Raw genomic sequence first — 26,749 nt, 5'->3', positions numbered from 1 at the left:
CATACGCTCCCATTGGTCGCTGTGCCAGACGTTGCTGTTGAGTGGGCAGCGCCAGCAGCCAGTGCATACACAAACAGGTTGAAGCTTTGCTATTTCATACTTTGCTATTATTCTCCCCTTTGACGGACAATGCAAGCAATTTCTTGATGTAAGCAATCACAAATGAAGAGTGAATTATGGATTAGAACGTCTCTGCTGCACTTGATAGCGTAAGTGGGTTCTCTCCCAGCTCTGTGTTAGCAAAACTGATTATCTGCCGCTTCCTGCAAAATCCGTTTAAGTGTTCAGAACACAGTGCATTCCATTAGAAAAATTATTTTAGAAGGGATGGACGAGCAAATCTGATGCAGGAGGAGTAATCGACCAAACCAACCCAACTCAGATCAGCCTCTTCTAAACTAGCTGAGAAGGGGAAGGAGCAGACAGACAGAGTGGGCCTTGGTGTCACTGTGCCAACAGCGTGCCTCTTGTGCTGTGTGCCTCTGGTGCTCAGATGATGGGAGTTTATTTGTCCATCGGATTTTACCTGAGCATAAGGCATAGCTGTGAATCACAAAGAGATGACATTGACAGCAGAATTTCTTTTTTTAGGACCACATTCTCCCACAAATGTACAGCCCTAGAAAATCCATAGAAATGTAACTAAAATTCATTTTCACATTGAAATCATTGGCAGTCACTTGATGAACGCTTCAGATTGTTATCTTTCTTCAACTGGCCCTATCCATCAACCATCAGCTTATTATGTGACTAGTCGATCTGCTGGGAGGACAGACAGAGGTTGCTCTCCTCTCTGACCTGTTGTGTTCACAGCTGCTGACCCCTTGACAGGGAAAACAAAAGGTTCAAGGACGGGTCAGGGGGAAGCCAGGACAGAGACTAATAACCCTTCCTGTCCAAACAACCTCACACAAAGTCCAACCAAACCACACTCAACAAAATGCCCAGATACGAAGTATTTCCTCCTGTGCCTTTTTCCCTTGACGAGACGGATCATGGTTGCCTTTATAACAGGGCTCTCCGACCCTGTTCCTGGAGCGCTACCCTACTGTTGATTTCGCTCCAACCCCAGTTGGAACTAACCTGATTCAGCTAATCAGCCAGCTAATTATTAGAATCAGGTGCGCTAGATTGAGTTGGTGCGAAATCCCTCCGGGAACGGGGTTGGAGAGCCCTGCTCTATAAGTACTACAGGCAGCCTATACTGTTTATGTACGATGTGTAGCCTGTATGATGATGTTACAGTTCACCCGGGTTATAACTGCTGCCTTCTGGTTAATTATACTGACTAAATGGGAATAAGAGGGGAATTCATTATCTAATGTGTCCTAAACTATGGTACTCTCAGAAATTGAGTTTGTGAAGAAGCAAATGTGAAACTTTTAGCAAGTGTTTCACATTTTACAGTGCAGCACTTGTAGAGAGATTGCCTTGTAGCCAATGCAGGTTGTATTCCCTCTGAGTGAATAACTGTAATAACACTTGTCATGGGCCAGCTTTAAACCTCTGACCCCATGCTACAGTCAGACCATTACAATTCAATGAAGAGTGTGTATGTTTGGACAATACTTCTCAACGTAAAGCAGTGATAGATAGATGTTTCAACAAATAATCAACCCTTAGGACATCAAACAGATCCACTATTATAAAGCCGCTTGGTAGGATAAAAAAAGTACATTCTTAGACTACTTACACACACACAAACACACACTCCGTTCCTCTCATTGTTATTCTGCGAGGGTCGCCTGATCGCAGTGAAATCTGTTTGTGTCTCGCTCCTCATTTCACATAATTTCTCTATTGTTTGGCTCAGAGAAATCCCCAAATCCCCATACTCTGGGACCGGCTGGGAAAGCAGGAAATCTGAGAGAGCAGCCCAGCAAGCCCCTCTCCTCCTGGAATTCCTCTGTAAAGCTCTAGGAAGGTCTGATTGGAATAAGAGAAAGGGAGGAAGGCTTTACTCCTTTTCCGGTCCCTATGGGCCAAAAGCCACAAGCAGACTGTATGATTCCAATATAAGGTGAGAGAGAGTGCATGGCCATGGGCTGGTTTGGTTGGTTACATGCGTCCATGTTCTCATACTACAATCCGAACGGGAAGAGTATCTCCTTGAAGGGAGCATGTGTGTCTCCTTGAACAACAAGGGCTTGTCAATAAGTGATGTCCTGTCTCTTCCAGTCTATCACACTCTAGGAAGTGCTTCCTTCATTTGTATCAAGAGACACTTATGTACAATGCCTGTGCCCGTTTCTCCCTCATTTCTCACAGAGAACCTTATTTATTCCTTCACTTGATGTTTAGAGATTATTTCTAGACACATTAAACTAATTTATGCCGCCTGTGTTGTTCAAACGCCCTCTGCCTCTTTGTCCATCAGTTTAGTTTATATTCCATCAGTTTAAAAATATATTCCAACAGTTGGAAGACAAGTGAGTGTAGCAGTGATAGCAGGCCTTTTGGCCGTACTGAAATCTAATCCCATTACACAACGCCATGAACGTGACTGTGCCAGAAAAATCACTTGATGGGAGTTGAAAGTGATTACCACTGTTCCCTCTTATCTCCAAAGAGTCCAGAGGATATCTGCCAACAACAACTGCTCTGCTAGCTGCTGTGATGCTGGCCTAACTGGAGAACACCAAAAAATATCCACAAACCAATGAAATGTCTGGTTTTCAATGGGATGTCTGTAGCATGTAGATTAGAAGATACATCGAAGTCAAGTAATTTCTATGGGATGTGTGTAGATGAATGGACTTGTAATGGTTTTCTGTGGCATGTATGAGATGCCTGTTAGTCTAGTGGTTTTCTGTGGGATGTGTGTAGTATGAGATACATGTTAGTCAGTGCACATGGGTGAGTAATTAGAGCATCTGTCATTCTGTCTGAACATGCCCTGCATATCTTACACACAACCCAACATGGAGTGTACGTATAATATAATATCAGAGAAGAATTCAAAATGTACAGTAGTATCACAATGTATGAAGGAGAGCACAAGATCAAATATTTCGGATCAAATTCATCTTTACTATTTTCAATTCTCGTTATATACACTACATGGTCATAAGTATATAAACACCTGCTCATTGAACGTCATTCCAAAATCATGGGCATTAATATAGAGTTGGTCTCCCCTCCCCCTTGCTGCTTATAACAGCCTCCATTCTTCTGGGAAGGCTTTCCACTAGAACATTGCTGCGGGGACTTGCATTAGTGAGGTTGGGCACTGATGTTGGGTGATTAGGCCTGGCTCTCAGTCGGCGTTCCAATTCATCCCAAAGGTGTTTGATGGGGTTGAGTTCAGGGCTCTGTGCAGGCTAGTCAAGTTCCTCCACACCGATCACAACAAACCATTTCTGTATGGACCTCCCTTTGTGCACGGGGGCTTTGTCATGCTGAAAAAGGAAAGGGCCTTCCCCAAACTGTTGCCACAAAGTTGGGAACACAGAATCGTCTAGAATGTCATTGTATGCTGTAGCGTTTAGATTTCTCTAAACTAAGGGGCCTAGCACGAACCATGAAAAACAGCCCCAGACCATTATTCCTCCTCCACCAAACTTTACAGATGGCACTATGCATTCAGGCAGATAGTGTTCTCCTGGCATTCACCAAACCCAGATTGGTCTCACAGACTGCCAGATGGTGAAGCGGGATTCATCACTCTAGAGAACGCGTTTCCACTGCTCCAGAGTCAAATGGCGGCGAGCTTTACACCACTCCAGCCGACGCTTGTTCTTGTGCTGACGTTACTTCCAGAGGCAGTTTGGAACTCGGTAATGAGTGTTGCAACCGAGGAAAGATGATTTTACACGCTACATGCTTCAGCACCCGGCAGTCCCGTTCTGCGAGGTTGTGTGGCCTACCACTTTGGGGCTGAGCTGTTGTTGCTCCTAGATGTTTCCCCTTCACAATAACAGCACTTACAGTTGACAGCACTAGCAGGGCAGAAATTTTACGAACATACTTGTTGGAAAGGTGGCATCCTATAACAGTGCCATATTGAAAGTCACTGAGCTCTTCAGTAAGGCCATTCAACTGCCAGTGTTTGTCTATGGAGATTACATGGCTGTGTACTTGATTTTATACACCTGTCAGCAATGGGTGTGGCTGAAATAGTCGAATCCACTAATTTGAATTTGAATTTGAATCACAACTTTGAACCCATAGAGTACGTACATCATTCTGTTCATAGTTAAGGGTCTTGTTAACCTATAAACATTTGCTTCTGATACAGCAGGAAATGGGAGATTCCTCACCAGACTGTCAGACATGACGTAGAGAGAGTTGCGGTCCTGAGTGAAGGCCATGTCTCGGAGGATAGGACTGCCATCTGTCATCACGGTCAGGGTCTCATACTGCACCCCGCCCGCAGGAGGCCCACCCACTCTGATCTGAAGTAGAGAAAGACAGACATAGGTCTGGTCAATTACATCTGTATGCTTGAATATTAAATAAAGGGATGGTTTTGACCAAACATACCTATGGATTACTGTGGTTTTAGCTTGGCTTTGTAATGTTGTCCCTACTCCAGCATTAGTTAATGCTGTTACTGGTGGTGGCATTTTTCTGGCTTGTTTTCAAGTAAACCAGACTCTAAAGATTTGACTTTGGCATGACTTTCAAACCACCATCTTTTTGGAGCTCATTAAAAGCATGCAGGCGGATAGGCGTCTACTTCCAAACAGAGAATTGAATTCCCTTCCCCTACCCCCTTCTGTCCACAGGCCACATTTTCATCAATACTCAGAAAACACTGCCCTCATTAGTAGGCTATATCAGACATCTGAATTGCTTCATACATCACAGTACATTATTATCACATCTACCCTGGGTCTTGACAGACAAAATTAATAAACCTTCAAGTTCAACACCCAAGAGAAAATATCCTCATTAGATGTACTATCTCAAATGTAATGGCTGCTAAGAAATCAAGCACAAAAATATCATTCAATGTACTTTTTTAGATAAAGGCAATACTCCTCTAAATACAGTATAAGAGGAGGCAGAGGAATAGACATTGAGACGTGAGAAGCCCATAATAAACAACATATCCTCCATTCTAGTTATCTGGACACTACAAATCTCCAGCACCAAGCTCAGGTTGGACTGCAGCACATCTCCCTGCATGCCAGGCCAGTACACACAGTCCCTGGCAGACTCACAAAGCTCTCTCAATAGACACAGCAGCAATCAATACAAACGGATTGCATGATTGGATCCCCTGGGCTCCAAAACTGCACCAATCAATCAACCTTTCCACCTTCCAGTCAGAAGTCCTCTCCTGCAAGCTGGGCTCCCCACCAAAAACAAAGGGGAGTACAGAGAAAAACATCTCTTGGGCTGAGATGGGAGAATCCTACAGGACAATCCCTCTGGGACAAACCGACCAACGCCTGGCAAGCAGGCCCAGAGCTGCAGTAATTTAGGGACACAGTCAGGGGATTCTCTCAGCAGGATCACCAGAGGATCATGGTGTCCACTCTGCTCCGTTTGTCATTTAACCAGCTCTGTCCACCATTGATTTGACACTTTCAACCTCCTAACCAGTCACTGAATAGAAAGTTGTTCTCTTTAACTTCTCGTCTATTTAGTGGATCCCTGCCCCCCTTCCCTGTCTTCCCCCTCATCCTCGGACTCTCTTACCACAATCCCACGCAAAGTGGAGTCGGCTTCCATTCCATTTCCCACACTCCATATTTCATAAATAGAAACTAAAGCTTGTACGAGTTCCCTTCGCAAAATGTTATTGTAAATAAAACCTAAATTGTCCATAGAGATATTTAGCAAGGCATTAGGAGGTTGACCAGGGGCCACCACAGTGGACAGGATCCAATTTATGAGCTCAGATGGAATGTTGACCTTTTGACCGGCCCAGAGTTTGATTTCAATCCATTTATATATGGGTTTATAATCTAAAACAGGGTTGCTACGGGCTCTGGCCCTGTGGGACTACAACAGGTCTTCAATCTGTCTTTAAGCCCACAGTCCGTAATGAGAGAAGGAGCATTTCACTGGTTTTATAATGAGCCTGCAGGTAGCTGCTGACATGTGCACAGTGCCTAGAAGCTGTCCTAGTTCAGCCAGAGTTTGTGGTAGAAGTAATGTACATGACGAAAAGTGGCTAGTTCACAAGGATCAACCGATGACTGTTGTCTTATCAACCTTAGTCATGTAATGAAGAAAATGTTTTGTAAACAGAACATTTGAACCGCAACCCACAAATAATTTAATTTCAAGGCTCTTACTGTATATGTACACAAAGATGTTTGCTCTCTCTTTGTGTGAGAAGGATACACAGCAAATTTGAGATCAGGATTTAACATCCACTATGTTAAACTAACACTTTTCAAAGTTTTGACAAACTAACACCCCTAAAGTGTTGGTTTCCTAACACTATGGGTGTTGCAAATTCTGACTTACATTTTTTGTGTTATGGAATAACACATGTAGTGTTACAGTATTTTGGGGGGGAGGTGTTGTTTTAACACTTTAGGGTGTAAAGCCGTGTTTGCATATTTCCCAGCATGTCTTTTTGAGTGAATTTGAGAGACACCCACCCATGACTGTGTTTGTTAGTGACAGAGACATGGTTGTTGCATTCAAGGACTTTTTGTCCTAAAGCCTTCACCAAGTGACTATCTACAGGAAGTGGATTCATTTAAATGAAAAGTAAACCCTTTATGACCATATATTATACATTTGATAAGGCCTTTAGTTATGGCTTAGTTATCCTCAACATTGTGGTCTGAAAATACTGGCTCATGGGCCACATCAGACTTTCAAGTCACAATATGCTGGTTTGTGAAGTGATTAGTAATTCCTATTGGAATCCAGCCAGAGAGAGGAAATCCAACAATAGGAATATTTTATCACCCAGAACCTGCATTCAGAATGACTGCTATGGTGAAGGATTTAAAAACAATCTAAACTGGAATAACCATCTCAGTAACAGGTGCGATCAATCAAACCCCTTACAGATTGGATTAGTTTAGAAATGTTTATTTATTTATCTTTGTATAGTATAAAATCAACGAATCAATCAATGCGCATGCAGAAACACAGGTATTGAAACAAACTATTCTAAGAATCAACGGTCAACAAAGCATGCTGGCATGCCACTTTTTTTTTCACTCAGAGAAATAGCTTAGTTTACCTGGCACTGTTTCCAAATACTCACTTTTTAGCATTTGTGGCACAAATCCCATTCAAGTCATGGCACCGATGTTAGCATTTTTCAGGAATCATGTGAAGCTCACCAAAGTTACTTATAGTCACTAAAACATTAGCATTTGGAAACAGCTACTGCCAGGGAAACTAAACCAAATCATAGATTGCTGTCATACCTTGTCCATAGACTGTTTACAGGGTAAGGAAACCAATGTGTCATTTTCTAATTTGGGTGAACTATCCCTTTAAATGTCCAAACTAACCTATAAGAGGAAGTGCTTTTGACTCCTGAATCATATTTATACCTACAACGGTGTGTTTTCCTTCCTGATACTGATGGAGGAAATGAATCTTAACCCCCTTAGAGACCAACATTGGATACAAACAAAGTCAAATAACCCAAATAACTATTGGAATTTCATATGATCCCACGTAATTCTTAGTAATGAAAACAACCTGTCCCCCCCAGCTCTATTGGCATGGTTTGCTGCTTTTTTAATCTTATTTTCAGTGGTTGTTTGTCTGTGCTTCCATCCTTAAAACAAAAAACACAAAATTTAGTAATTTCTCCTCCTTTAACAATTATCATGCAGGATTGATTATGAGATTATTATGATAAAGGAATCCATTTAAAAGGGTTCTAGAAGAGGTACACATTACTGTACATAAATGTTCCTATTAGCTTCCCATTTCCCTGGAGGTTTGTGTCAAATGTGATCAGTTTACAGTACATGTCGTTGGCCAGCCATTCCCACTAAATGTGATCAGTTTACAGTACATGTCGTTGGCCTGCCATTCCCACTAAATGTGATCAGTTTACAGTACATGTCGTTGGCCTGCCATTCCCACTAAATGTGATCAGTTTACAGTACATGTCGTTAGCCTGCCATTCCCACTAAATGTGATCAGTTTACAGTACATGTCGTTGGCCTGCCATTCCCACTAAATGTGATCAGTTTACAGTACATGTCGTTGGCCTGCCATTCCCACTAAATGTGATCAGTTTACAGTACATGTCGTTAGCCTGCCATTCCCACTAAATGTGATCAGTTTACAGTACATGTCGTTGGCCAGCCATTCCCACTAAATGTGATTAGTTTACAGTACATGTCGTTGGCCAGCCATTCCCACTAAATGTGATCAGTTTACAGTACATGTCGTTAGCCTGCCATTCCCACTAAATGTGATCAGTTTACAGTACATGTCGTTGGCCAGCCATTCCCACTAAATGTGATCAGTTTACAGTACATGTCGTTAGCCTGCCATTCCCACTAAATGTGATCAGTTTACAGTACATGTCGTTGGCCAGCCATTCCCACTAAATGTGATCAGTTTACAGTACATGTCGTTGGCCTGCCATTCCCACTAAATGTGATCAGTTTACAGTACATGTCGTTGGCCTGCCATTCCCACTAAATGTGACCAGATGTGACTAGCATGGGCAAAGTGTGTTAAGTATATCCTACCATATGGATAATAGACTGGGAGCGATCTCTTCAGCTAGCCTATACGTTTTAGTCTAGTATCCACCCAGTCTCCCTTATTCCTTTACCAGATAAAATATGGTAGTAGGGACACTAGCAACAAATGTTCATGACATTTTCCAAACATCTCTTTCTAACTGACTGAAAATACAGTGACATAAAGCCAGTACGTCTGGTAACCTTCAGGGTTGAACGGCTGTGTGTTTTGGCAAATTCTAGCTGACAGACTGGAGTGGACATTGATTAACCCGTATCCATCATGACTTTGGCTGAATGCTGATGAGGAGGAGCGTATGTCTGTCCTGTTAAGACGGGATGGTGCTGCAGTGCTTAGTGTTTAGTGAGGTGGAGGTCTGTATTACACACCTGCTCTAATCAGTCAGACATCTCATCACTGCTACTAAGAGAGCTGTATTGATCCCTGACATTGAACAAGCTGTATGTTAGCAAATGCAATTGCCAAAGATGATTACTTACTAGGCTTAATGCACTCTAATTGTGTTTGTGTGTGTATATGTTTGTGCGTACGCATGTGCTGTGTGAGAGGGCTCGTCTGACAAAGGAAAAAAACATACAGCATGTGTGTCAGGGTTGAAAGGTATGAGGTTTGCTGAATGATCCCTGAGTTTTTCCCTGAACTTAACATTCTACATTGTGGCTAGCTTCCAAGCCCCCATAACACCATTTCTACGACATGACCACAGACTCATCTAGGTCTCTGTGTTTTCCCTTAAGAGCTTTTGGGCTCTCCTTCAGGGCCCTGCTTCCTGTTCTCTTGTTCCTGTCCTCCTCTATACCCCCTCCTCCATTCCCTTTGTTTTGGGGGGCGATTCAGGCACTCATCTGGACTTAATTTTCTTAACCGCTATTTAACGGATGCATCCTGTGTGTGTGTGTGTGTGTGTGTGTGTGTGTGTGTGTGTGTGTGTGTGTGTGTGTGTGTGTGTGTGTGTGTGTGTGTGTGTGTGTGTTTTTGCACGTGTGCATGTCTTAGCCTGCATGCTCATGGGTGTGTACTAAGTGCAGTACATGTTTCAGTGTCCTAATGCAAGCAGAACTCAAGAGAAGCAGAGGATATATGGAAATAGCTGCCCTTCTATCATGCATGAGAGTACTGTTCCGGACAACTGTGTGATGACGCTCTCCAGCCCATGTGAGTAAGACCTTAAAACAGGTTAACATTCACAACGCCACAGAGCCAGACGGATTACCAGGACGCGTACTCAGAGCATGCGCTGACCTGCTGGCAAGTGTCTTCATTGACTTTTTCAACCTCTCCCTGACCCAGTCTGTAATACCTACATGTTTCAAGCTGACCACCATAGTCCCTGTGCCCAAGAATGCCAAGGAAACCTGTCTAAATGACTACCACCCCATAGCACTCACATCTGTAGCCATGAAATGCTGGTCATGGCTCACATCAACACCATCATCCCAGACACCCTGGACCCCCTCCAATTCGCATACCTCCCAAACAGATTCACAGATGACGCAATCTCTATTTCACTTCACACTGCCCTCTCCCACCTGGATAACAGGGGAAATAGCTAGGTGAGAATGCTGTTCATAGACTACAGCTCAGCGTTAAACACCATAGTTCCCTCCAAGCGGTGCCCCTCAGGGGTGCGTGCTTAGTCTTCCTCCTGTACTCCCTGTTCACCGATGACTGGATGGCCGCCCACGACACCATCATCAAGTTTGGCGATGACACGACGGTGGTGAGCCTGATCACCAATGACGATGAGACAGCCTATAGGGAGGTCAGAGACCTGGCAGTGTGGTGCCAGGACAACAACTTCTCCTTCAATGTGGGCAAGACAAAGGAGCTTATTGTGGACTACAGGATATTGAGGGCCAAACACGCCCCCATTCACATTGACAAGGCTGTAGTGGAGCCGGTCCTTCGGTGTCCACATCGCATAATCTTTTTATTTTACCAGGTAAGTTGACTGAGAACACATTTTCATTTACAGCAACGGCCTGGGGAATAGTTACAGGGGAGAGGAGGGGGGATGAATGAGCCAATTGTAAACTGGGGATGATTAGGTGGCCATGATGGTATGAAAGCCAGATTGGGAATTTAGTCAGGACACCAGGGTTAACATCCAAACACACCAACACAGTCGTGAAGAGGGCACGACAACGCCTCTTCACCCTCAGGAGGCTGAAAAGATATGGCATGGGCTCTCAGCTCCTCAAAAAGATCTACAGCTGCATCACCGCTTGGTATGGCAACTGCTCGGCATCCGATCGCAAGGCACTAGAGATGGTAGCGCGTACGGCCCAGTACATCACTGGGGCCAAGCTTCCTGCCATCCAGGACCTCTATACCAGGCGGTGTCAGAGGAAGGCCCTAAAATTGTTAAAGACTCCAGCCACTCAAGTTATAGACTGTTCTCTCTGCTACCACACGGCAAACAGTACCGGAGCGCTAAGTCTGGGACCAAAGGGCTCTTGAACAGCTTCTACCCCCAAGCCATACGACTGCTAAATAGTTTGTCCAGGTAGCTATTTGGTTAACTATACACTATCTGCCTTGATTCTTTTTGACTCTATGCACACACACTGGACTCTCCCCACACACTGGACTCTCCCCATACACTCACACATACTTACACCGACACTCCAACACATACACACACACTGGACTCTCCCCACACACTGGACTCTCCCCATACACTCACACATACTTACACTGACACTCCAACACATACACACACACTGGACTCTCCCCACACACTGGACTCTCCCCATACACTCACACATACTTACACTGACACTCCAACACACACTCACTCACTCACACGTTACACGTTACACGTACAAACAAGCACACATTCGCCACACACACACGTACACACTTCCACACTCACCACATGCGCTGCTGCTACTGTCTATTATCTATCCTGTTGCCTAGTCGCTTTACCCCTACCTTTATGTACATATCTAGCTCAATTACTTCGTACCTCTGCACATTGACAAAGTACTGCCACCCCATGGGCATAGCCAAGCTATCATTGCTCATTGTATATTTATTCCCTGTGTTACTTATTCGAATAAATCTTTTGTTGTATTTGAGATGTTGTGGATATAAACGTGAATGTTGTCACTTGCTACTTAGACAGTTCACCACAAATGAAGTTCTATCTGCTGTGAAGATATCTTTACTGAGGCTACTGTTCAGAGCATGCCGTTATGAAAATCTTTTCAATAGAGACTCAAACACACCTTCATTGCCAGTCCCCATCTTCCTGTCTGAGATTCTCCACTAATCACTTCAATTACCAAATATTTCCTTTCTGCTCTAAAGCTGTCTTTGAGAAGCTTAAGTCATTTAGTACATACACATTGGAAAGTGTCCTCACTTGGTCACTTCTCAAAAAGCTGTAATGAATGTAGTATCTGCACTTGAGATAATTTGTGAGAGCTGTGTGCTTATCATATTAATCCAAAGGAAATACTACTACGTGATTATAGCTAACCACTGAGGAGAATGTTGGATGCATTCATGTCCTTCTCGTGTTTTGCCATGCAACACCTATATTACAGAGGTCAATGCCCTCGTCTTGGTAAGTGAATAACTATGTCAAAGTCAAAGCCATAACCTGCTGACAAAAAGGTGCATTATACTATTTCATCTTATTAGAATGGAGCCTTACTGTCACTGGTGGATTACTGGTGGATTACTGGCATACTCGGCATTGGTGTTGAGTTTCAGCCAGGAAAACACAGTAGGCTAGACAATGGAACAACATAAGCCAATCTAGAAGGAAATTACCCAAGACCACACTCCAACAACAAACATACAGACATATCTAATCCATTGATAAAAGACATGTCAGGTTGGAAATGGATGTTGCTGGGTGTGATGAGTGACATCCCCAGATGCTGGACCGTGAGAGTGTTGCTTATTCATTTGACCTTCTGACCCCTGACCTTCCAGTGTGCTGAGCCTGCCCTTTCCAATGCCATTGTTGCCTGACTGATCTCCTAATGGCATTTATTGTCATGCCCCACTTACACTCTCTGTGACCATTTGGAATGATGGAATAGGAGTGCAGACGTGATGTTCCATGGGGGAACCATGGAGTCTGCATCATGTCAGCATAATGACAAACCCTGTCCTTACATGGACCTGAGGTGTGTGTGTACACACACACACACACACACTGAGGGAAGAGAAAGCAGAGGAGTTCTTGTCTAGTTATGTGAGCCTCTGCTCCACGTCCACCCTGCATGTGTGCCAGACAGGCTGACACTGTGCCCACTGGCTAATGTCACAATGTTCCCATTCATCCATACAATAATCTTTCCCTATCTTGATTTATGTCAATACAGTTATATATATATATATATTTGTTTTATTTAACTAGGCAAGTCAGTTAAGAACAAATTTGGATTTACAATGACGGCCTACCCCCCCCCCCGGCCAAACCCTCCCCTAACCCAGACGACGCTGGGCCAATTGTGCGCCATCCTATGGGACTCCTGAACACAGCCGGTTGTGACACAGCCTGGGAATGAACCAGGGTCTGTAGTGACGCCTCTAGCACTTCAATGCAGTGCCTTAGTCCGCTGTGCCACTCGGGAGGCCTAAATACTGTCAAAATTGCTTTGTGCCTCTTGCATAGCGATTAAACCCAGGGGGATAGAATCTATGATATTGCTAGTCTTTTCCTGTTGATAAACCCTCATTGGTCTCTGTTGGCTGCTTACTGTACGTGACTGTGGAGAAAGAATCCCCCTGCTATATCTGTCAGTGTATTACCCATGCTTACCTTCTTCAGTCTGCCACTCCTGGTGCCGAGGAAGGCCACGCTGTAGCCGTTATAGACATAAGAGATGACCGAGGTCAGCCTGTCCCTGGTCTCAGTGTACACAGTCAGGCCAGATACCAGCTGGGAGCCCCCCAGGGGCTGGTTGATGTCCAGCCCACAGAAGTGATCATCGATAGGCACAGGCTGCAGAGAGGGATGGGGAAAGACGGGGAGAGATGGGGGAGACGACAGAGAGCAAGAGAAGGAGTAAGAAAGCTCAAAAAGACTACTGTAATAATCTTCACATTTGTTACACGCAATTACCATGGTATTCAAGGCAGCGACTTCAAAAGATATTGGGGCTGTTAAATTTGTCAACAATGCCAGGAGAGTGTGTTTGTTGATCATTTTAATTGCTCTTGGCAAACATGAAAACACTATGTATTTGGTGCCGGTTTCTGTGATTTTTAAATCGCTTGATCTGACATCACACAAACACACAGCCCCAGAGATGTCAGCTTTTGATTTAGCATCAAAGAGGCTCACAAGCTAAGCAGTCCTGCTACAGTACATCTAGCACAACCCACCTCAAACCTCCACTAATGGCCTGTCAGGCAGAATAGAAATCTCACTTTTTAGGGCAACACATTTGTACTTCAATTTCTTGCACCTCTCGAGAGAATCTTCTTTCTTCTGCACTGGAACAGTGATGATATGGGTAAGAGGCAGTATGTGACTATTGGCAAAATGGGTGGTTGTGTGAGAGTTGCTGAATAACAACCTTGATGGATGTCCTTGTTACCTGTTTTTCTGAATGCTGAGATACTCCTATCATACTGAATAACCGAGAAAGCGCGACAGAGAGAGAGAGAGAAAGAGAGAGAGAGAGAGAGAGAGAGAGAGAGAGAGAGAAGGCTGACTTCAATTTTGGACATTTGAAAAGGTCCTGAGAACGCCTTCCTCTGCACTCACCATTTTTTTATTTTTTATAAATGACCCAGCACTGGCGCTAACTCATGATGCTCGGAAGAGAAGCGTGCTGCTCTGACCACCACGCTACGCAGGGAGAGCCTAAACCTCTGAATGGAATCAAAGCCGCATATAAAACTCCTCTGATTAGAATTATAAATGAATCTCCCCCACTTACTACTCTGTTGCTCTTGTGGAATATAAAAACGTTGAATGGGACTTTGTAACTGGATTTTGGCTAAATTTCTGCCTATCAGCTACTGTTGGTGTAATCAAGGCTGTGGGATAATCAAAAAGCTTTAAATATTCAATTATCTAACCTGTCACCTTCACTGTCTGAATAATGTGTCTGTATGTCACATCAGAGGAGCCAGTGCTGGTTGGCCCCTGGCTTGCTGGATGCTAATGAAGGGACTGGCTGCAAAGCCCTCTTCAGGTAGCTACAGGTACCTACCGCCTTGGTGCACTGCACATCCTTTCCCAGCAGCCAATGTAGTTCCAGGTTGCCCTCTCCCTGGTAGCAGGATTGCAGGCGCTCTTTGATGCGGGCGTTAATGTCTTGTATGGTAAAGATACACAGGGCTGAGTTGTCCAGGGGCTCATGGTACTGCTTCTGGCCCTTGGTGAACACAGCAAAGAGGATGTCATCCTGGGCACTGATGTTGAGGGACCTGGCCAGTACTTTCCCTGCCTTGGACAGGTGGGCGCCCTGTAGGAGTCGATACTCCTTTCCCTTGTGTACACAGCCCACTGGCAGAGACACATAAGAGTGGAACTTCTTGTCCCCTTTGCAGAGGCGTATGATGCGGCTTGTGTAGAACAGGTCACCTGGGGAACTGCCAGCAGGCATCCCATTCTCTGGGGTTTCTGGCTGCACGGTCAGGAAGTAGACAAAGTTCCCGCTGGCGAAGCCGTAGATGTAGTAGATGTCAAACCGCGGGACCAGAGCCAGCGTGTCAGAGGGGATCTTAATGAGAGAGGAGACAAAGTCAGTGTGGAGCTCGTAGTCCAGCATGGCAGAGGACTCTGGGTCACGGGGCAGCTTACGGCTGGAGATGGTAGGGAAGTAGTCCTGCTTCCCACCCACGGCCGTGCCGATGAACAGGGTGCCGTCCTGGCCCTGCGAAGAGGGCACGATGACCCCATACATGGTGCCTGTTTGGTTGACACTGGAGAGGTAGTGCTCTTTCTTGTGGGTGGGCTCCACCAGGATAAACAGGTCGTCCTGTCGCATTAGCTTACAGACGCCTTGGTAGAGGCTGCCACAGGCCAGCAGGCGGTTGTGGGAGTAGTCTATGAGCAACAGTTTGTTGATGTTGTCAGTGGAGGCCAGGGGCTCAGAGCAGGGCTGCACTATAAGAGGAGGGTAGCAGGCCTTGTTGTCGTACTCAGGTCCTGTGTCATGGGAGACGAGGAGGGTCAGGTTGGCAGATAGCTTGTAGATCCGATTCACAGCACCAACATAGAGAGCGCCAGTGGTCTTGTGCACAATCAGGTGGTTCAGGGTCCATTCCCTTCTCTCTGACTGGAAGGTGTTGAGGGACTGGGACTGGCCTTGGCCCATTGCCAGGGAGATGGGCATCAAGACCAACAGCCACCACGTCAGGGACCATGACTGCCCCTTGGTACTTCCGCTGTAAATGCATCCTATATCCAAACACATCCCCATCCCCATAGGACTTCTAAGAGATGGCAAGTCCAGACTAAATGTCTAGTGCTGTAGGGCAGGAATGAATAAGACTGTTCTCAGTCAGGCTGCACTCTAGTTGATATCCGCAACAATGGTCTTCACATTATCCTGAAAGAGAAAATAAATGGTTTATTTTAGACTTGAGATGACCTAGAATACTTTGAATGATTTAGAAACAAATCAAAGGCGTTATAATAAACCTTTCATAAATCTTTAGCAAGGACTCATAAAATAGGGTTTTATTCATATAAGGTTTTGGTTCAAATAAATATATGAATAACCTCCCTCCAATTTTACAAGGTTGACATTTTACGATGACGAGTTTTCCATTATAAAAGACCGGGCTAAGAAGAGATACAGGCCAGAGACAGAACAAAATCACACTGATAAATACCATCTCGAAACGGTTTCACCGTTGTTGTTCTCTCCCTCTCTGCTTTCTCAGACACAACATACATCAACAGAGCATGTAATTCCAGTAATCACTTCTCAGGAGCAGTGTAGATCTCCATCCCCATTGCAATCAATACAGAGTGCTAGATTAGCAGGAGAGGTCTCTCTGCTTTCCCTATCTGCAGGGGCTCATTATCTCTCTGTGACTGCCAGGGAGGTCTGTAGCCTATTACTTCAACAAAGCAGCGACAAACAGTGACTCTGTGCTTTACATACTGTTTAGACAGCTAATTAAATAGGATCCAAATGTATTAATTATGCTTACATATTTCCAGCTGCCTGTTTTCTTTCCTTCCCTCCCTCTTGTTCTCCTAAATGGTTAAATCCTCCAGGAATTAATCACTCTTTCCAGGACGGCTGACATTCCTAAATTAATCAGGCCTTTTGGCGGTGAATCATTAAGGATTCAGAGTCGGACAGCATCAACCCTTTCATTTCCCCTTTTAACTTCATTAGCATATTTTACTTCAACTAGGGGACAAACAATGCCCCTAGAATACTGCATGGAATGGATGGATGGACGGATGGATGGATGGATGGATGAGTGGATGGATGAGTGGATTAGAGAAAGGAGAGTGAAAGCCTTGTAAAAAAATCTTTATTCATGACTTTCTTTCTTTTCACAGTCTATTCATCATGTGCTGTATGCTTTGAGTTTGCATCTGTCTAAATTTTAAAAAATTCTCACACCGATGAGATAACCTGGTCAGTAAATTTGGACCTGGAGAACAAATTGCACTTTTACCTTTTTTATATGAGTCCTTATTAATCTATGGTAGGGAACATTGATCACAATGAGGTAGAATTGTTGGCTTCATACATGCACTCACTTCATCCCAGTCCATTATAGTAGTAATAAAAGTGCCATGCGCGGAGGAGAGGACTGTAAATTAGGAGCCCACATCTGCGTGCACCCGCTTCTTTTGTCTGAGTCCCAGCAGCTCTAGAGACTTAGCCAAGCTGTCTCTCTAAGGCTGTGGAGCCGCCACACGCCACATGCTCTGTCCTGTCTGATGCCAGACCAATAGCTCTCTACTGCCTCACTGCTTCACAAAACATTCAACTTCCCAGTGGAATGGTACGGAAGCCTCTGACCAGCTCAAAACCTTTAGCTTGGCAACAATTGCCTTCTCTGTGCCAGATCCCCTTAAGATATGAAAATAGATCATTTACCTCAATGAGACTTCCTGTTTAGAATAAAGTTTAAATAAAAATTGTCGTTTGTGTCCTTGCAGTGGCCATGGCTGCACTCCATTGCTAACTACTAACAGGGTGTCCGGCAGGGTGTGTTGTGTAGGAGCCAGGGATGGAGAGGACAGACAGGACTGGAGGACTGACACGGTGGTGTCTGGGTTTTCTCCAGCTCCACTCCAGCATCTCCTCTCCATCTGTCCCTGCCTCAAAGACGTCAGGGGGGAAATCACTGGAGTGTCCCTGTTTCCTCTTGTCCCTTTGGCAGGCAGACACTCTGTGTATTCTCTCCCTGTTCTCTACAACATATAACACATATCCTATTATACAAAACTTTAGGCACACCTGCTCTTTCCATGACAAAGACTGACCAGGTGAATCCAGGTAAACGCTATGATCCCTTGTCAATTGTTAAATCCAAATCCAATTTTTAAGCCTTGAGACAATTGCGACATGGATTATGTATGTGTGAGGGTCAATGGGCAAGACAAAAGATGTAAGTATCTTTGAATGAGGTATGGTAGTAGGTGCCAGGTGCACCGGTTTGTGTCAAGAACTGCAACACTGCTGGGTTTTTCAGGTTCAACAGTTTCCCATGTGTATCAAGAATGGTCCACCACCGAAAGGACATCCAGCCATCTTGACACAACTTTGGGAAGTATTGGAGTCAACATTGGCCAACATTCCTGTGGAATGCTTTAGACACCTTGGAGATATCCATGCTCCAACAAATGGAGGTTGTTCTGAGGGCAAAAGGGGGTCGGGGGCACAACTCAATGTTAGGAAGGTGTTCTTAATGTTTATGTACTATGTACATACTGTCACCGACATTGCTGCCCTGTTATGTTGTCATCCTGTCATCATGCAGTTATTTGGTTGTAATACATGTCAGCTACAAATTTAAGGCTGGATGTTAGAAGGAAAATGTCAAAACTCTCTATCTCCAGATAAAAAAGAAAATGTGTCATTGCCCTGGCAGGTTGTACTGTGCAGGATCCACATAAAAGTTAAATCCTGTGGTCCCTGGGAGGGAGAGCAAGAGATGCTAACTCCTGACAATGCCTTTCTCACATCTGTATGATGTACACTCTGAACAGGGTTGGAAAATTCCGGATTTTCTGGAAAACCAGGGAATTGATTGAAATTTTGGAACCCTAACTCTGAGACTTTCCTGATCTAGTTTCTATTCTGATATAATAACATACTGTTTTCAGTTGGTTTTTGTAGTGAAATATAATGAATAGCCTTAGCCTAGTGAGTCTCTGGGCCCTGCTACAGGATTCACACACAGGTGTGAGTTGTAGCTCTGTTTTATGATGACTTCAGGGCAATCTGGTTTGTCTCTATGCAGCATTTAATTGTTGTACATGCAGAGAGTGAATTCCATTAACAGGTTCCGCAAGCAAATGGATTGTCACTAATCATTTTTATCCCCCCAGGAGTACACCCCATTTCAAACTCTATATTAAGCTCCCAGTATACAATATCATGGGAGACCACCTTGAGTTGCTGTGTTCAGTGGTTTGGGAAATCATTCCAATCCAAAATCATATGACAAACTTCAGTGTTATGAACCTCAACATAATTTGCTTTGCTTTAAGATGTTAGTTGCGCCTCAAGTATTGTGCCGGTGTCTGTGCAAAAAGATAGGTAATCCCTCAATTTTAGTTCCGCAATACAGAGACCTACAGAGGTGAATTCAGTGTTGTGAAGATCAAGTTAAACATAGCAAGGTGGGCGAGAAGCAGGAAGTAACAGCAGCCCATCTATTTATTTTCTTCTCGATTCAGTCACGTCTGAGGCGTGCAGTAATGCTGCTCTGTTTACCCTAGATTATAGAGACAGCATCTTGCTGGCTGCAGCACTCCCAGCTGAATACACTGCCTCGTCAGTCAGATACGCTCCTGCCAACCCCAGCCTCAGCCCCAGACGTGACTCATTCAGACAAACTCATAGAAGAACATGCTCAGGCCTCTGGCTACGGTGGCGGGCACCAATCAAAATTTCATGCCACCATTTTTAATTTGACCTTAAGACCCCCACCAAGATCCACAGGGCTGTGCCTATGTTTTCAGCATGCATTGGGGTGACATTCTGGCATAAACTCTGCAGTGTCTTATTATGTGTGATTCATTGGAGGGTAACCGTCTGTAACCATACATAAACATGAACTAAAATGATCACAGAAATATGTCTCCTTCTCCCCCTTTATGCACTTCATGCACAGTGCTTATTGTACTTTATGGCTCAGTGGGGCCCAATGCGTTCCATTTGCAGCAGCCTTTGAGGCTCCTGCTGGGCGCAGGCTGATAACATGTGAGAAGATTGGAATCAGACCGACTCTGACACCATCTTTCAGGCTGCAGGACAGACACAATGTTCTCACACTGAGTCAACAATAGAGTTGTGTTATTACATCAGATGTGATGAAAATGGTGTGTCTTGTGGCCTAGTCTGATCAGGCTGGACAAAACAGAGTAATAACACAGTATGGAGGCACAGGGACAGGAGTGTACAGATTTAGGGTCTTCATTTGACCAATATTTTCACAGCAAAATGATCCTGCAGCAACAGGATTTGAACAGGCTTGGGTCTTAATGTTGCTTGATCGATGGTTAGGCTATTAGCTGGTCAAAGGTAGGCTACATGAAAAGTACAATACTGTTAATATAACTGGGTGTTGGTGTGGGTTTTCAGTGAATTTCTGTAAATCACGAAACTCATCTGCATATTTTAGCAACAAAATGACAATTCTCAGCAACAAAAGAGTGATCAAATTAACATCTGTATGTGATCTAGTCATATCAAACCTGCACTGCCTCCAGAGAATTGCTCAACATCAATGTTCCCCACTTCTAGGTTTTAGGGTGGAATATCAGGGGCGTTGACAAAAACTTTACAAAGCCATATACCCATAAAGATATCTTCATTCCTTCTAGAGCTTGTCAATGCATTCTGTTCGGTATATTGTCATGTGCCACACTTCTAGGTTAGTCACAATGGCACACTGCAAAAATGTCTCACACTCAAAATGGCACTCATTTAATCATTGGCTAAATCACAAAGCCTGATGGGATACCTTTGTCGTGGGGTCTGCCACAAATCCATGTGGATGAGTCATGGGGGGAGGGGAGAATTGTACACGTCACACATGAATGAACTGGGAGGGCGCCAGCCCCAACAGAACTTGACTTCCAAATGAATAAATGAAGGCAATTAGTAGATCTGTTTACAATGATGCGGAGACAGAAGTAGGTCATACGCGGTGGAGATGGGGGGAGAGCGAGCCAGAGCCGGAGGCTGACACTGGTACCTACAGTGAGGGGAAGAGGAATAAGGACATGAAAATGCCGTCTTTGTTAACGATGACTTTTAAACGAATGTCAGATTTAATCACATGGGACCTGTGGGGTTTATGGTAAAATAAATGTTTTGTGATCACTCCTCCGTGTCTTATTTGTGGTCTCATTGGAGGGCCAGGCCCGGGGCTATAGATTCTGCTTTTATTGGTCTTCTTACAAACCCACATTCAGCTCTAAAATGGCTATAATGACATATGGATGTTCATTTAAACCACTCAATACTGTGATTATTGGATAGGCATACAAGCAGTGAATTCTACCATTTAGTGACCATATCCCTCTTCAAATAAATTCAGGCTATTCATAATTTTATTTGAGAGCATAGTTTGTTGGATTGTTTGTTATACATAAAATAATTTTTATATCAATTGTGTTGTTCAGTGAACAACTGTCAGATTGCTAGCTTTAGAGACAAAGCATTAAGAACGATGGCAGGGTAGCAGAGGACGGCTATGGGGAACCATAAAACAGCACTCTATCAATCTACAATGTTAGGCTCATAAAAACCACAGGGTGGTGAACCAAGGTTGAGGAAAGGAATCTCTTCAAGCATATTGCCAAAACACAATCAGTGACCTCTGACAATGCATGGCGTTATGCACAGCGATAAAAATAGACATTTCTGCAACACCGCAGAATTCTGGGTCCACATGGAAATATAGAGCATCCCAATATTGCCATAGTCAGATTAATTCATAAATTAACTTCCCTGGGCTCTGTCTTCCGTACCTTTCACTGTAGATCTCTACTGGCTAATGGTGACTTGAAACAGTCTTTTGAATCAGGGAGTGCTCATGTTGTATGTACTGTATGATGACAATCAAAGGGGAAAGTCAGTGACCTGTGCAGCCCAAGTGCAATACCAGGTCTTCTATAATTCAGCATTCAGTGAAAGACAGAGACCCACTATGTTCTGCTGTAGCCAGAGCACGTCTGTATGCTGCTACAACACGCCCATCGGTAGTGACTAGAAAAAGAACAAGGGGAAGTGTAAGGCTACGAGTGCACTGGTGGCATAACAGCTGATGGGAATGTGGAATAAGGCCAGTGAAATACAAGCTCTCTTCTCCAGTGTGATTGGGACAGGGACAAAGAACAACTATAGAGTTCTGTTTTGATATGTTCCCTCAGCTAGATACTCAGACAGTTTTGTGCTGGTACAATATGACAGTCCGTTTCTGCCATGAGTTCATTTTTTGGTATAGCTTACGACATCCTACAGTTATTGTAACTGTCCCTGTAGATCAGGAATGACTGTATAGTTTGCTATCCTGTGTACGTTTTGTTGGCATCAATCATTCAGGATAGAAAAGTGAAACACAGCAGTGCAGATGTTGCTCTCTCAACTGATAGACTGTAGACTTCCATATACAAAGTAGGCTTCCAAGTACAGAATACAGCATATGAGGAGGAAATAACATACACAACAGAACGAAACACATGAAGCGCATATTCACACATGCACACACATCCTTATATGGACATGCACACAAAGCCAATAATAACTGATTCAGACCAAGCCTGTATGTTTTCTCAGTTCCCCTCAACTGGCCCATATGGCTGTGTAGGGAGGAGGACGCCAATGATGGAGGTAGCTGGCACGAATAATTACGATCAAAGATTTACAGAGCATCTGCTACCTTCACTGCTGACAAAATTCGCTGGAAGCCCAGAGAGAAACACAGCAAACAGGGAAGAGGAGGATAGACAATTCATGCTGTCTACTATTCACAACTTCCTCTCTGGAGTCTCCGGTGCACCGGCAGCACCCATTCTAGATTTAATCCTAAGTGTAAATAAGGCCAAGGAGGTGGCTCACACACAAAGCTCTGCAAATAAAAGCATCAGCCTAGCTTCTTCCCATGGTCTGGAGGGTCCATCCTGCCCCTACCTTGAAACACTGCACTAATGCCTGAGTCAAGGGCACGGTACAGGGAATAAAAGCATAGAGACTGACTTTGCTGCACAAATCATGTTCCCCTATATGCGGAATTGCTTCCTCCTCACATTACATGTCTGACACTGTCAAGTTCCCTCCTAGAGTCCTGTATATTTCTTTATCTCTGCTCTTATCTCTTAGTTCTCACCCCTGCTCACCTATTCAATGTCCCGTCATTGGCCTCGTTCTCTCACTAATTCATCAGTGTGTCTCACTTAATATCTAAAAGGCTCACCCATTTACACTGGCACAATGCCATCACAAAGTGCCAGAGATTACAAATCAACATGGAAGTGCTATCACAATAGCACTTTGATAGCAGCATTTACATTTACAATAGTGATAACAATCTGGAGGCATTGTGCCATATTGCAAGATAGCAATCCCTGCATGCAGTGTACTGCCAAAGGAACCATATGGCAGGTGAGCTCCCTGTTTCCCTCCACCTGTATCTCTCCTCCCACACTCTCCACTACTTTGAATATACATGTACAGTCGTTTTACCTCAATGTTGGCTCAGGCTCTAAATAAACAGGTGCTTGAGGGAGGACTGAGGAGAGAAGAGAAGAGGGAGCACAACAGCTACAGGAAATGTTTGTTCATTTGGGGGATTTTATTTATCTTTCTTACTCTCATACTCTCTCTCCCTGCCTTTCTTTGTGACGCTCCCTCTTATGCGCTTCTCCTCAGGCTGTAGCATCTAAGAAGTTGTGTTTAATCAGTGTCTCCGTGGGCAACGGGGGAGTTTCCATCTCTGGGTAGTGAGCTGCTGTGTAATTGTCTTACATACACTAATTTGCCTGACTTACTACTGCAACTAGAGTACAGGGCATCGCCGCTGACCCACATTGATGATGTTTTGATCACACAACAACCATAGCTATATAATGTCAACATTTGATCAGGCTATCAGTCCACGCTAAATATATCTCATATGTGAGTGAACTGCCTCCTTTTATCTGTAATCTTTGTTTAAATCAATAATCCTTTCCAAAGGCGGATCATGACAACGCGGTAAAGAACACAGTAGGCAGTGCTGCTACATTGAATCTAAAGATATGAAGGGAACTCATGGCTGATGAAAGGCAATGAAAACGACAGTCCGTGACAGATGTTACATATCTAATCAGTATATTACAGAAAGTCTCATTTAATCATTATATTACAGAAAGTCTCATTTAATCAATAAATTACAGTCTCATTTAATCAATACATTACAGAAAGTCTCATTTAATCAATACATTACAGAAAGTCTCATATAATCAATACATTACAGAAAGTCTCATTTAATCAATACATTACAGAAAGTCTCATTTAATCAATACATTACAGAAAGTCTCAATTAATCAATACATTACAGAAAGTCTCAATTAATCAATACATTACAGAAAGTTGTGCTGCAGCAAAATAGCACTCTGTTTGCCATTGGCACATAAATATATAGAGAAATAGAGTAATGGAAGCAATTCTGAGTCACCTCCAATGGGAAATGCAATCTCATTATATTACAGTGTAGCAATAAAACATGAACAAAAATAAAGACCCATTTAAATTCTAAATTTAGCAGGCAACTGATAAAGTAGCGGCCTGGCATTAGTGAGCAAACAGAGAGAGGCCAATCTCCCTCTCTGTGAGAAGCTTTATAGCTCTGGTGGGACCATCTGAATAAATCAAGTCCAACTGGCCAGTGAGATAAGCAGGAACACAGAGAGCCCTGGGTCCATCTGGTTTGCTTGACTGAGAGAGTCTAAAAGGAACCAAATCCAATAACTCTCCCAAATACACACACAGAACAAAGATGAGATGAGCTTGGTAAACATCATTGTGGAAGTTTGCACTGCAGCTGCATCTACTCTGGCTGTTTAGGCTCCAGCTCTTCTCCGCTTTGCACTTCGTCTCCATCAACCCAATGGATTCTGCTCTCACTCCTGTGCCAAGGCTGGCTATGGGTACTGAAGCTACAGTAAACTACATACAACTACAGATAATGGCCAAACACCTCTCAACAGGATTAGATAACTCTCTCCACAGCTGGTTTGGTGGTACCTGATGCCTTTATCTCTATAAGGATGCGCGCCCATTGAGGATGATGATGATGAGGATTTTTATTTATATTTATTTAACCTTTATTTAACTAGGCAAGTCAGTTAAGAACAAATTCGTATTTACAATGACGTCTCATGAAAGGATATTTAGGTTGTGCGTGCTGCTGCTGCTGCCTAAACCCAGAATCCCTGACAGTTGGCAATCAAGTAAAGTGCCTGCCTCAAAAACTCATTTCCCACAGAGGTCTTATCTTGGTGCTCTCATGATCATACCAGATGATGCCTCTATAGACAAATCTGTCCATGATTGTGCAGTACCACTAAAGAGCGCCTCCATAGAGAATTTATCAGAATCTGAGATATTCCAGATAGTCAGATACTTTATATCCATATAAATAACTAATGAAGCATATGCGTGCTGCATGCGTTATGTGCCCATCAGCTGCTCACTGTCTGAGAAAACGAGATGATATCACGGTAGCCTAGAATTCAATTCAACATGACTTCTACGGAATTGTTACCATTGGAATAGCCTACACCCTGAAATAATATACCGGTATGTAAATACATTTCGAACAATAAGAATGTACCGGTAGCTCATTTATTTTGGACGCACGCTTGTCATTTCAATGCGTCCTGGTCGCGTAAAGTAACCCAACTTTGCAATTTCGTCCTCATGGGTTGCAATTATCAATCTTAGTATGGTACTCACCTTGAGCAGTAGAAAGTCTCAGTCATGATGTGTCTAGTGTGTTGAATGAATAAAGGATCTGCTGAATTCAGTGTCCTTCCTTTGGGGTTGGAAAATGTCCCACAATGGCACAGTCAGCTGTGAAGCGCGCAAAGTCCATATACCGAGAAAAAACGTTGAGGATGCGACAATTTTAATTCTCATGTATCACGCTGAAACAGTTCTCTCATTTGATCAATGGACATTTAGCCTACGTGTTTTCTAAACTCGCAACCCTAATTCCACATTTCAAAAGACTCTTCACGTTTCCATTCGGTGTTTGAATGCCGGTGGTAGGCTTCAAGACAGGACTCTCATCAGTTTACTTTCATCTCACGTACAGTGTGTGCGGATTAAACCAAACCTCCCTCGCGTCATCCATTCGCGAGGGCTCAGTGCAATATTTTCTCGTAGACAGTGAGCGTTGGCTTCATCGACAAGTCTGTCCACACGACCGAGTCATCTGATGCTCTCATATTCATATACTGTGCTCAGTTGTATTGCGTGTTTTACTTCGTCCATATAGTGACAAAAGCTAGAAAGACTGCAATTACAGTACCATTCAATACATTTCATATTTCTTTGTTTCTTGTTCTCAAGTGTGTCTATCGAGGATAAACTGGAGGGGAGGTGTGCGTGAATTATTTTAATATCAGAGCAAGTTCGAAGATATATGTTTTTACTGCATTCTCTATATGGAGATGTAAATGTCACATTTCCCTTTAAAACACTGACATCTGTAGGTTCGTTGCTGCAACCACACTTGTTCAATGAACTCTCTCCTTGCTTCTAATCAGACCAGTAGAGAGAGCATCCAGAATATCTCTTGAAAATGTACATAAACTACCCTCAGAGTCAATTTAGTGAATAAGATAATATTTCTTGTGGAATTATTCTGCTATAGACACAGCCTGGGAGAGGACATAACCGAACAATATCAAATACAGAATAAGGTCACA

At 43.7% G+C, this 26,749-nt stretch overlaps 1 protein-coding gene across 2 annotated transcripts in view; it reads right to left on the bottom strand.

The window, feature by feature from the left end:
* Positions 1-26,171, bottom strand: part of LOC115150739 (plexin-A2) — a 50,254-nt gene extending 24,083 nt beyond the window's left edge. The window contains exons 1-4 of one of the 2 annotated variants that reach the window (XM_029694337.1): positions 25,773-26,171; positions 14,835-16,178; positions 13,433-13,615; positions 4,260-4,394 (exon numbers count right to left, since the gene is read on the bottom strand). In XM_029694337.1, coding sequence (XP_029550197.1) covers positions 4,260-4,394; positions 13,433-13,615; positions 14,835-16,055 — 1,539 coding nt within the window. In that variant the 5' untranslated portion in view covers positions 16,056-16,178; positions 25,773-26,171. Of the gene's footprint in view, positions 1-4,259; positions 4,395-13,432; positions 13,616-14,834; positions 16,179-20,793; positions 20,822-25,772 lie in introns of those variants that run through there. The other variant, XM_029694338.1, reaches the window with a different exon arrangement.
* Positions 26,172-26,749: the final 578 nt, after the last annotated feature.

The sequence above is a fragment of the Salmo trutta genome, chromosome 16 (genome assembly GCF_901001165.1).
Source record: "Salmo trutta chromosome 16, fSalTru1.1, whole genome shotgun sequence".
Classification (NCBI taxonomy): Eukaryota; Metazoa; Chordata; class Actinopteri; order Salmoniformes; family Salmonidae; genus Salmo; species Salmo trutta.
This window is presented reverse-complemented; position numbering and strand designations above follow the sequence as displayed.